At 40.2% G+C, this 12088-nt stretch overlaps 1 protein-coding gene across 1 annotated transcript; it reads left to right on the plus strand.

Annotated features, from left to right (window-relative positions):
- Positions 1-354: 354 nt before the first annotated feature.
- Positions 355-11459, plus strand: ift27 (intraflagellar transport 27 homolog (Chlamydomonas)). Its single transcript, XM_061680443.1, has 8 exons — positions 355-515; positions 1099-1178; positions 6162-6221; positions 7727-7786; positions 7875-7992; positions 9317-9426; positions 9569-9669; positions 10410-11459. Exons 1-8 carry the CDS (start codon positions 482-484, stop codon positions 10528-10530), a joined length of 684 nt encoding a protein of 227 aa, XP_061536427.1. The 5' UTR covers positions 355-481; the 3' UTR covers positions 10531-11459.
- The last annotated feature ends 629 nt before the right edge of the window (positions 11460-12088 follow it).

Below are 12088 nucleotides of genomic sequence, written 5' to 3' on the forward strand. Positions count from 1 at the left end.
ACAAATACAAATATAATAAAGATTACAAATTACTATTCGTTTAATGTGAGCACAAAATTTTTTACAGGTTTACGCTTTCAGTAAGGCAGTTTTAGCGCTCTCTGGTGGTGCCCGGGAACACGTCATATTGCGAATTGTCCCTACGTGTGCAAAAGGCAATCAGTCACGACGATTAAACGCCATAAACGTTCGATTGATGTCAAGAAAATGAACACTGAAGAGAGGGTTCGTGTCGCTGCTTTATCCTGACAGACTAAACAAAGGGCAAAACAAACCCAACTACCCCGAATGACAAATAACCAATGACGACGCAGCTGCATGTTTACTTACGCGCCGGCGTAACCAATGAGAGGTCTCCGCAAACGGTTGCTAGGAGAAGGCTGGTTGCATTCGTGTAGTTAAGGCGCAAAGGAGCAAAATAAACCTGAAAGCATTTAAAAAAAGGAAGTTAATTTGGAATTCATATTAATCCCCTATTGTCATGGTGAGGTTGAGGGCGAGATGTCTGCTGATCGGTACGTGGCGTTTAAGGAGCTTTCATTGTCTGTCGTTAGTTTGAGAGGTGGCTAGCTACCGTGCTAATAATTTGGCAAGAGTCAACATGTATTCGACTCTTTTACTGACCATTTTTACGTGATTTCTAAATGTTCCTCTAACGCGAGGCTCTAGTTGCTTGTTGGTGTTGTGCTAATACAGTGTTTCTCAACCTTTATCGAGCAAAGGCGCATATTTTATATAAGAAAAATTACACGGAACACCACCCCAAAAGAAAAGAAAAAAAAAACGTCACAAAACGCAAATACACACGGAAATATTAAGGAGGTCGTCTTAATACGCTGAACTCACAAATGTACTTACAGGTGGATACACGTTAACTACTGCAATCTACTTGAAGACTAATTGTCCTGCTTGTCACTAGAGGTTGCTGGCATAGGTAGATGAATAAAGACAAACATTATTTGTTGTAAATAATATTATTACTATTTATTTATTTATTTTGGGGGTGTGGGCAATTAACCAAGCCAATGTCTGTGTCAAAGTCAGCCATTTTGTATGAATCATTGATCCCCTTCTGTCCTTTTATGTGTTTGTGTCCAGGAGATCCAGCAGTGGGCAAAAGCGCCCTCTCGCAGATGTTCCACAGTGATGGCACTCTCTTCCAGAAGAACTACAGCATGGTGAAAACATGTCACGTCATCTTTGTAAACCTTGATTTACAAGTGCCCCAACTTACAAGTTTGTAGACCAGCGAGCTGTCACATGGTCAATGTTTGTTGTTGTTGTTGTTGTTGTTTGGCTTTGTGTTGTGAGTCAAAATTAATCATTAGTAATTATAAAAAAAAGAGTAAATAAGGTACAGTAATGCTCTTGCATGCGGGCGGTGAGAGCAACAATCAAGGATGCACTTTCAGCCATTTATTGACCAGGACAAAGAGTTGAACAGACAAATACAAAATGAGATCACTCACAAGGAGCTGCAGTAGACCACAATGCACACCCAGACGTTCACGCACAGACAGCTCCTGATGTGACTACTAGGCCAGGCTGCTGAAAGGCAACACTTCCAACACATGAATACTAGTACGCACAGTAATTACACTTTATAAAACCAGTTTATTTCTTTACATTAACTTGAATTATTTAATTCTAAAAACTGAAGAATTTTTTTTTAGTGGTTTTAGGTGGGTTGGAATGGATTAATAGTGTTTCGATTCAGTTCAATGGCCAAAATGTATTTGCTTTCCGAGTGAATTGAGTTGCGAGCTTGGTCACGGAACGAACTAAACTCTTAGTTACCACTGTACATAATATAAATCCACAATTGTATACAACCTACTACAGTGAACCTCCGACTATTCGTCATTCACTATTTGCGAACTCAACTATTTGCTAAAACAACTCACATAGTCACAGTTTCTGTAACGCCAAGTTGCTATGCTTCTTCTAAAACGAATGTTAGTGGAGGAGTAGCTAGTGTTGGCCACTGGTCAGCTTGACAGCAAACAGGAACGTTATTGGAGATTCCAATAGAGGTCAGACAGATTCCAATAGAGGTCAGACAGGCAGGCGAGGCTCTTTGCGGTGTTGACTTCTCAAGATGATTCAGAGAATGGGCCAGATCACTATCAGCAATGGTGAAATTTAACGACTGCCAACGTCTAGCTTTTCAACCTAAGGAACAGTAAATGCCCAACTTAAGATAAGGAGTTGTTTGTGATATATGTATTTAAAAAATGAGAGTATCGACTGTAGGGCTGCACAATTTTAATCACGATCAAGATTTTGGCTGCCAGTATTAACTTAACCTGACGGTCGGCGATTTTTACATTTGAAACGCGGGCTCTGATGCATACTGTATGAAGCACTTTCTTAACCAGTAGTCAGCCAACCACCAGGGGGCAAAGGCACTGTTACGTTTTCATTAAGCTGCCTAAATAATAATAAGAGGTATTTAACTTGTTTACAGACACACACACACACACACACTGCGGATGCACCAATAGCATTTTCTGAGGGCGAGTACAAGCACTTAAATTTGAGTACTCTCCGTTACCAAGTATTACTTAAAGTATCTCCACCTGCCCAGAAGGTATATAGGTCAGGCTGGTGAAGTGGTATCGTTGTTGTGGTATCAGAGCATTTTTACGACTGAGTATGGACAGCTAATTGCTTTGGGGAATGATGAAAAATGCTCACATATGATTTTTGTGTTGTGTTTGAATATTAAGCATGCGGAAGCATGATGTCCAGTGTTTGTACCAAAGGTTCAACGACTCATGCATTTGCATTTGGATTCTACAGTAGTGATAGTAACCCTCTTCCGAGCTCTTAAGGCCAGGGGTTACTCAAAAGGGTACCTGCACTGTATCAAACAGAGCACATAGTCCTCGCTTGCTCCCACTTGCTCCGCTCCATCAAACACTCAAAGTATGACCACATTTTCGCACACTACATCACACCCTCAAATAAAACTTTCCTTCTACCTGTCCTTCTGTCCCCATTTTTTAGGCCTAAAAAAATCAACTCTGTACAGTGAAGAAATAAAAAACTCAAGGGCGTATTCATCAGATTCAACTTCTCATGATTTCCCCTTGCAGACCCTCAGACTCTTGAGATCTTTTTTAAGCCACATACGTATGTTCGCTAATCTCATTACACACTGCTCATCTCCCAATAACCCCCTTTCTCTGGACACTCCCAATGCGGTCTACATCATCACATGCTATTCATGTCGTGTAGAGTACACTGGGCAAACCAGGCACATCATAAGGACACAACTCAAACAGCAGCACCTCTACAATATATTCAGGAATATACCAAACACCTAATACAATACTGCCAACACACACCTTGGCATTAGTGGTCTGGAAATTAATCCAGGCTGGATTTACGGCTAGAGGAAAAGAGCAGAATGTCTTTTGATTGTAATTTTTACAATGAAGCCACCCCAATAGCCAAAAAGAACTAAACCTGAAGGCCCTAACGATCTTTCCCGATAGACATTTGACACACCCCACCATTTACTGATGACAGTGAACTTTCCTGAAAGGCGATACAGGCACTACACTATTAATTTAAAAATTTATTTTTTATTTTTTTTACAAATGACTCTTGTACTTTCATACGGTCGTTCAGCCATGCTAATCGGGAGTATGACATTACTACATACACTTTCAAATTGGGTTGGCGTTTGTCGAGCCAGCTGGACACACCACTAACACTATCTTCTTTCACTTTACGAGCCCTTGCCTAACTACTTGGGGTTTCTTTTCTTCCTTTCTTTCTTTTTCTTTTCAGTCATTCATTCATCTTCTGTAGCGCTTTCTTTCTTTCTTAATAAAATATTGCAAGCATTCTTTTGCTTATTTTATGTTGCTTTTATCAGTACTTGGCACTTGTGATTTTTATACCAACACTTTGCCTGAATGTTTACTCCTATGCCTGAATGTTTACTCCTGGGTTGTAGGATTTCCGCTTCCTTTTTCCCTTCCCCAAACCCTTACCCCACCCTTTCCAAGTTTCAACTGTAGTCATAGCCTGGCTGACCCTCCATGACTCTACACCATGGTGTCAAACTCAAGGCCAGGAGGGCGAGATGCGGCCTGCCACATCATTTTATGTGGCTCGCGAAAGCAAATCATGCTCGTCATCTTCCGTGATTTTTGCTAAAATCTGTCCCCAAATTCCAAATTGTCATAATAATAAACCATAATGTTTTTTTTCTGTTACCAAACCCTTCTTCTACAGTACCTTAAACAATACTTGAACAAACTATTATCCTTGTCTTCTGATTTCAAAACTAGTTATCTCTCAATTTGTTGTGTAATGGTAATAATATGTTTTGGTGATGATTAAATATTTATATGGTTTCACTGTTCTAACGGCCCTCTGAGGGAAATCATAACTACAATGCGGGCTGAGACAAAAAAAGAGTTTGACACCCCTGCTCTACACCAACTGGGGCACTTTAAATATCCCAATATTTTATTCAACCAGATACTAAGCATGCCTGAACGCATTTAAACCAAAGGGTGTATTTATCATGCAAAAAATATTGTTATAAATTAACAATTCTCCAGTCGGCCAGTACACTAATGACCGCAGGCCTTTCTTAAAAGAAAGCATTCTTAAATCTCCTCACTCTAACCTCTGACTCTAATCCCTAATCATACCCATAAAACGACCCTATCCCGTACCTCCAAGCCTATAACCTCACTCTAGCTACTAACCCCAACCACAATCCCGCCCCTAAACCTAAAATATAACCTCAACCCTAAACCTAAACAAATTTAAAACCTAGCCCCTAAACTTGAATCTAAACCTAGCCCTAGCATCTAACCCTAACCCCTTACTCCTAGACGTAAATCTAAAACCTAAACCTAAGGCCTAACCCTTAACCCCTTGTAAAGAAATGTGTCTTCCCTCTGCTTCTGAGGTATCAAAAAGCAACCGCTGTCTTCATTAATCCCTTCCCTTGTCTCTCTCGAGTCTTCGCCATAAAAGCTAGTGCAGGCCTGCAGCCGTTCTGCTCACGTCCTCCTCCATGCTGAAAATGTCAGACCGGCTGTTAGAGATATTCCCAGTGCATTATCCAGTAACAGGCTCCTCATTGGCATTCCGGAGAGAGGCTTTCTGCGCATCACGGTAGCTCATTAGAGCACTACTGCAGTGTGTTCATATGTGTGTAGGTGCGTGTCTGTGTGTGTTTTGAACTCTACGACTAGAATCTTTGCCTTCCTTTTACAGACAAATAGCAAATCCTTCATGATGTAAACCACACACGTTTTTAAAGGTCAGGTAAAGGTTGTTAGCTGCTGGTTGTAGTAATTACCCGCTGTAGTGAAAAATACGCAAGCAGTTGACGCCTCCCCAAAATGTTGATAAATGGCTATATTAATAGTTAAACCATATATATACCACAAAATATGATCCCAAAACAGTTTGTCATTTCAAACGTTACTTACAACATAGCACTTCAAAATAGATAGCTTACAGATAATTTTCTTTGCACATGTGCGCATGTGCATGGGGTTTCAAGTTCAAGTTAGATTTAGGCTTTCAAGCCAGGCTTGGTTTTTTTAAATTAGGGGTCCAAACTAGGGTTGGGGTTTCAAGACAGGGTTTCAAAATCAGTTTGCATGTTAGGGTTTTTCAGCCTGGGTTAGGGTTTCAAATTAGGGTTTTCAAATCAGGTTTCAATTTAGGATTTTAAATTAGGGTCTCAAGCAAAGTTATGGTTTAAAACATGGGTTAAGGTTTCTCATTAGCAACCAGATTCCGTGTGTACATGCAGTGAAGACACTTTCATAACATCTTCTCCTAACAACCTAGGCTAAACTTAGCTCCTCCCCAGCATACAAAGCTTGTCTCTCAGTCGAGATGTGGTTCCACAGAAAAAAAGCACAAATAGGTGAATTCTTGAATAGTGAACTGCAAATACTAGGGGATTACATTACTGTAGTACATCGAGGCATGCTAACAAATGACAATAATGGAGGACAATAAGGCAGTAATGCAAAAGGCTAATGCTCTAATAGCCTCGTTGAGACTACCTGGAAAAGTCGGCCTTTTTTCCCCCTTATCCTAGCTTTTATCCAGCCACACAGAGGAATTGTTTGCTTAACTTATTAATTATGAGGGTTGTTGTGTTTGATTGACAGACAACAGGAGTGGAGCTGCTTATCAAAAGCGTCAACATCCCCGACAGCAGCGACAGCGTGGTGAGCTCGCTTATTGTCTCTCTCTGGTAAACACCTGTTACATGTTGATGGGACAAAGCTATGCAAGCTGGGTAGTCACGGTTAACTGCTCATATCATCAGCGAAAGCTTTTTGCAAATCCACATTATTTTACAGATAGATATATTACACATAGTCTGCTTGGGGCATGTCAATCACCTATTGTGAGAAAGCAACGATGACCTCACACAAGCACAAATCAGGGTTTTAAAACCTGGTTAGTTCTCATTTTTGGTTAGGATTTCAAATGAGGTTTTTGAGCTAGGTATTTTAAGGCAGGAATGTGGTTTCAGTCAGGATTTCGTTTTAAATTGTGGTATAACGTCAGAATTTGGGTTTCAAATTAGGGTTTCAAGCCTACATTAGGGTTTGTAATTAGCCAGGGTTAACATTTTAAAGTATGGTTTCAAGATAGTGTTAGAGTTTGAGTTAAAGATAGGGTTCGAGTTACAGGTAAGGTTTCAAATTAGTGAGTTTAGTGTTTTATTTTGATCAATATTGCAATCACTATTAATCCTCATGTTAGGGAAAAACCTTTATTTTTATTGCACTACTTTTCGACAAACAATATGTAATATGTGCAAAATAAATCTTCAAATAAGAAAAAATGAAGAAATAAGAAGAAACAAGATAAATGTACCCCCCAAAAATTCTACTTTACCAAGGACTAACTAAATAAATATGCTTTTACAAAGTGCAACACGAATTGCAACTTAATGGAAGCAAATACAGTTTATGCATAAAAAGCAATAACATTAGGCTGCAAGCACCGACTTTACATTAGAAAATCCCCGTCTATATAGGGAATTGTGAAGGACGGTACAGCTCCATTGTTCTGCTTGACCATTGGTCAGTCGTGCACGGTCACAAACTGCAAAGAACTTGACAGTTGTTATTTCCCTCTCTATTTACGGCATTTTTTACTGCGGTCAGGCCAGCCGAAAAGTTCAAGACAAGGCAGCTGCTACAACCATTGTTAATATTGTCTTACCCTGATACGCCGCCTCCCCGCCAACGTGCTGAGAGGGCCAACTTCAAATTAAAAGCGTAATATATAACTACATTGGACATCAATGCAATTTAAAGCTTTTATTTTGAAGAGTGCCTTGGAGTGCCTAATATAGCCTTAACCATACGTTCGCCTCCTGGTGGTTGGCTGACTGGGTTGCGGGCGCTGCTACAAATGAAGCACTTTTCATATGCAGCAGTGCCTTAATTTTAAATGTAAAAAAAATCTCAGACGATCAGGCTCATTTAATCATGGCAGGCGAAATTGCGATCACGATTAAAATTGGATTAATTGTGCAGCATTAGCCCGCGACCCTAGTGAGGATAAGTGGTATAGAAAATGGATGGATGGATGATGTGCAGCACTAGTTTGAAGCCATGGTTAGGACTTCTCAATATGGTTTGAAAATAAAGACCCCAGAGACTCCCAAGTAGTACAAAAATGTTAAAATTCTAAGTAAATGTTATCTTACTTCCAGGAGCTTTACATGATCGACTCTGCAGGGAAGGAAACCTTGGTGGAAGCCAATGAGAAAATGGTGAGACACAAACACAGACTACGGGTGGACTAATGTTATGTGATGTCTTTCTTTCATGATAATATGATTCTGTGTCCACTGTGTGCAGTGGGGGGAGCCATCTTTGCTCTGCCTGGTGTTTGACCTGACCAGTGAACGCTCCTTTGGTAGCTGCGGTCGCTGGATGGAGAGGGTCCGGACCCACTGCAGGGGTCTCAACGTTCCTGGTAATGTCGGATGACACTGCAAATACAGTATGTGCCCCTGGTCGTCGTTAACAATATAGCAATGACTTTACGAACTGGAAACTTGGTAAGGCTTTTCTGAACAGGCCCAATAATTACGAACCGATAAATGTTTGATAAGAAATAATAGTCTACTTGAAAAACTAGGGCTTCAAATTAGGAGTATCAGGTCTGGGTTAGAGTTTTAAAGTGGGGTTCCAAGAGAGGGTTAGTGTTTTAAAGCAGGGTTTGAAATTTGGGTTAGAAATTAGGTTTCATGCCAAAGGTTAAGATTGCTAATTGGTGTTACCACCCAAGGTTAGGCTTTGTAGCCTGGGCTAGTATTTTACATATTCAAGTAGGGTTTCAAGATAGGGTTTCAAGTGAAGGTTAGTGTTTTGAAGCAGGGTTTCAAATTAGGGTTTCAAGCCTGGGTTGGTATTTTATTGTAGGGTTTCAAGTTCTTAGTTTCAAATTTGGGTTACACCTATGTTGGGGTTTCATATAAGGGTTTGGAGTTTAAAGTAGGGATAGGGTTTAAATTTTGGATTTTAAGTCTGGGTTAGTTTTTCAAATACAAGTTAGGTTTTCGAGCCAAGGCTTGGGTTTGAAGTTAGGAGTAGAGTGTCAAATTAGGGTTTCAAGTTTAAATTAAGGTTCCTAAGTAGCGTTTCAAGTCTGGTTCAGGTTTCCAAACATGGGTTAGGGTTTCGAGTCAAGGTTAGATAGGTTTAAGGTTTTAACATAGGTTTTCAAGTCAACTTTAGTATTTTGAAGTAGGACAGGGGTGTCAAACTCATCTTTGTCACGCGCCACATTGTAGTTATGGTTTCCCTCGAAGGGCCATTATGTGAACCCATATTAATGTTTGATCGCCTCATATTATATACACACAACAAATTGATGGATAACTTATTTTGAAATCAGAATCCAGTACAAAATTATTTGTTAAACTATTATTCAATTTATTATAAAAGGGGGTTGGTAACAAAAATGCTAGCAATGTCGCATTTTGATATTTTCTTTTTTAGCAAGAAACATAAAGTCAACGTGGATGATTTGCTTTCGCGGGCCACTTAAAATGATGTGGTGGGCCGGATCTGGCCCCCGGGCCTTGAGTTGACACCTATGATGTAGGGTTTCAAGTTAGGGTTCCAAGCCTGGGTTATTAATTTAATAAAGGGTTTCAAGATAGGGTCAGTGCTTCTAATTAGGGTTTCAAGCAAGGGATAAGCAAACAACTCTTGATATTTATTAAAGTACCGTAATATAGGAAATATAGTTTTGCGAGTGTTTTGAAGTAGTTTTACATGTGTGTTTGTGTCAGGGGTTTTGGTGGGCAACAAGTGTGACCTGTCAGCCAGGAGGGAGGTGCAAACGGCCGTGGCCCAGGAGTGGGCCCAGAGCCAGGGGCTGGAGTACCACGAAACTTCAGCTGTGAGTGTACAAGCTCACCACATTCCAAATAATTACCACCCTCACAATAAAACAATTTTGATGCACATATTGGATTGGATCATAATGTAGAGGTGTACCTAATGTTGTGGCAGTGTCGGTTGACGTGTTGTGTGTGTTGCAGAAGGAGATGGAGAACTGTGAGGCCCCGCTCCTCAGCTTAGCCCGGGCATTTCACACTCTTTACCAAGAACGGAGAGAGGCAATACAGAATCTAAGTCCAGGGTAGACACACACACAAACACACTTGTAATATTTTGATATGAAACACCAATAAATTTTTCTTACATCAAATGTTTTTCCCACTGTGTGTTAATGCTGTCATCATGATGAGCCAGTAGCTACCAAAATCTCAGCGCCACTTCTTCAGACTCTGTAAGGCAGGACCCACTGGTTTTAAAATTAGGGTTTCGAGCCTGTGTTAGTGTTTCAAGCCAGGGTAAGCATTTTAGAGTAGGCTTTCAAGACAGGGTTTGGGGTCTGAAATTGGGGTTTCTAGCCAAGGTTAGGATTTCAAGTTAAAAGTTTGTGTTTTAAAAGTATGGTTTCAAAACAGGGTGAGGCTTTTAAGTCAGGGTTTCAAGTCTGAGTTAAGCTTTCTAGCAAGGGTTAGCGTTAATAAGCAGGCTTTCAGGACAGAGTAAGGGTGTCAAATTAGGGTTTCAAGCCAAATTAAGGATTTCAAGTTAAGGTTAATGTTTTGAAAGTCGGGTTTCAAAACAGGATGAGTAGTTTTAAGTGAGAGTTTCAAGTCTGCATTAAGGTTTCAAGCCAGGGTTAGTGTTATTACTAGGGACCACTTTTTTTTCAGAACAATACCAATATGAGTATTCACTCTTGAGTACTCACCGATACCACTATTACTTTTCCATCCATCCATTTTCTGTACCGCTTATCCTCACTTTTGAAACATCAAATTTTAATTAACACAGATAATTGTGAACAATACCTTGTTTTTCTTTCAGACACATGATGATTGGCCGACATGTCAAACCATCGCAGTTTAGCGCCTGGCGAGGAGGACTTACCCAATGTCAGATTTGTTGTGCTTCACATGTTGGTAGCTGGTATCGGCAGCCTTCATGAGTACCTGATACCTTGAAATAAGACCGGTAATCGACTTGATACCAATACCTGGTATCGGAACTCGTCCATCCCTAGTTATTAAGGCTTTCAGGATAGTGTAAGGGTTTCAAATTAGAATTTGGAGTCAGCGTTATTGTTTCAAGACAGATTTGGTGTTTCAAGTTAGGGTTTAAAGTATTATAGCATTTATAAAACATTTATAAAAAGGGTTTGGAACTAGGGCTGGGGGTTGCAACATGGGTGAGGGTTTCAAATTAGGGTTTCAAGCCAGGATTAGCATTTCAAATTAGGGTTTCAAGACAGGGTTAGGGTTTCAAAGTAGGTTGTCAAGCCTTGTCGGTTTTTCTAGATAGGATTAGTTTTTCAAGTTAGGGTTTAAATTATAGGATTAGTTTTTCAAGTTAGGGTTTAAATTAAGGTTTCATGCCTGCATTAGGGTATGAAGCCAAGTTTAGGATTTTAAAATAGGGTTCAAGTCTTAAGTGTTTCAAATGAAGGTTTCACACCTCTGTTAGGGTTTCAAAACAAGATTAGCGTTGTAAATTAGGATTTCAAGATGGTGTTAGGGGATGAAGTTAGATTTCAAATCAGGGTTTGAAGACGGGTATGGTTTCAAGCATGAGTTAGGGATCCCAAAATGGTTTGTTTTTCAAATTGGGGTTTCCAACGTGATTTGGGGTTTATGAATTGGGTTTAAAATTCTCTCTATATAATTTCTCAACACTGTACATCAGATATTGAAAGATTTCAAATTTTGCTTCCTCAATTGTCTTCAATATAGTCTGACTCTACGGTTTTAATGTCAAACATGAATACATTGTCTCTATCTTTGATGTGACTTTTTTTTCATGCTGAATGGTAAACACAAAATTGTTCAACGGAATGAATATGAATGGCACAGCTGGTAATTACAAGGCCATCATGCTTGGACTGTGGAGTGGGTGATGCAATTATAGCAATCAGTGTTTGCTCAATTACTGTGCATCACCGAGGGCTTCTCCCTTTGTCTCGTTATTTTCTTTGTCCACCATTTTGTCGTCAAGTCAGTACTACGAGTGTCACTTGAAAAGTGACGGAATTATTTTTTCCCCTGGTAAATAATGGAAATAGAAATTACCTGTCACCATCATTTAAATCATATATGTACAGGCACTGGTTTTAGTAACATTACAGCAAAACAAATAAATAAATCAGTTTCAAGTTAGGGCTAGGGTTTCCATGAAAGTTAGGAACAGAATCGGTGACAAAGGGCAGCCTTGGCGGAGTCCAACCCACACCGGAAACAAATCCGAGTTATTAGCCGGCAATGCAGACTAAACTCTTGACACCGGTCGTACAAGGACCGAGCAGCCCGTACCAGGGAGTTCAGTACCCCGTACTCCCGAACCACCATTCTCAGGGCTTCCCGAGGAACACGGTCCAACGCCTTCTCCAAGTCCACAAAACACATGTAGAGTGGTTGGGTGAACTCCCATGCACCCTCGAGGACCCCGTCAAGGGTGTTCAGCTGGTCCACTGTTACGTGGCCAGGTAAAATATGAGAAAGTGGCCACTTTCT

Source organism: Phycodurus eques, chromosome 6 (genome assembly GCF_024500275.1).
Source record: "Phycodurus eques isolate BA_2022a chromosome 6, UOR_Pequ_1.1, whole genome shotgun sequence".
Lineage (NCBI taxonomy): Eukaryota > Metazoa > Chordata > Actinopteri > Syngnathiformes > Syngnathidae > Phycodurus > Phycodurus eques.

Coding starts and splice junctions, on each gene's coding strand:
- ift27 (XM_061680443.1), top strand. CDS start 482: ATGGTGAGGTTGAGGGCGAGATGTCTGCTGATCG. Junction 516..1,098: donor GGCGAGATGTCTGCTGATCG/GTACGTGGCGTT, acceptor GTTTGTGTCCAG/GAGATCCAGCAGTGGGCAAA. Junction 7,993..9,316: donor CAGGGGTCTCAACGTTCCTG/GTAATGTCGGAT, acceptor TGTTTGTGTCAG/GGGTTTTGGTGGGCAACAAG.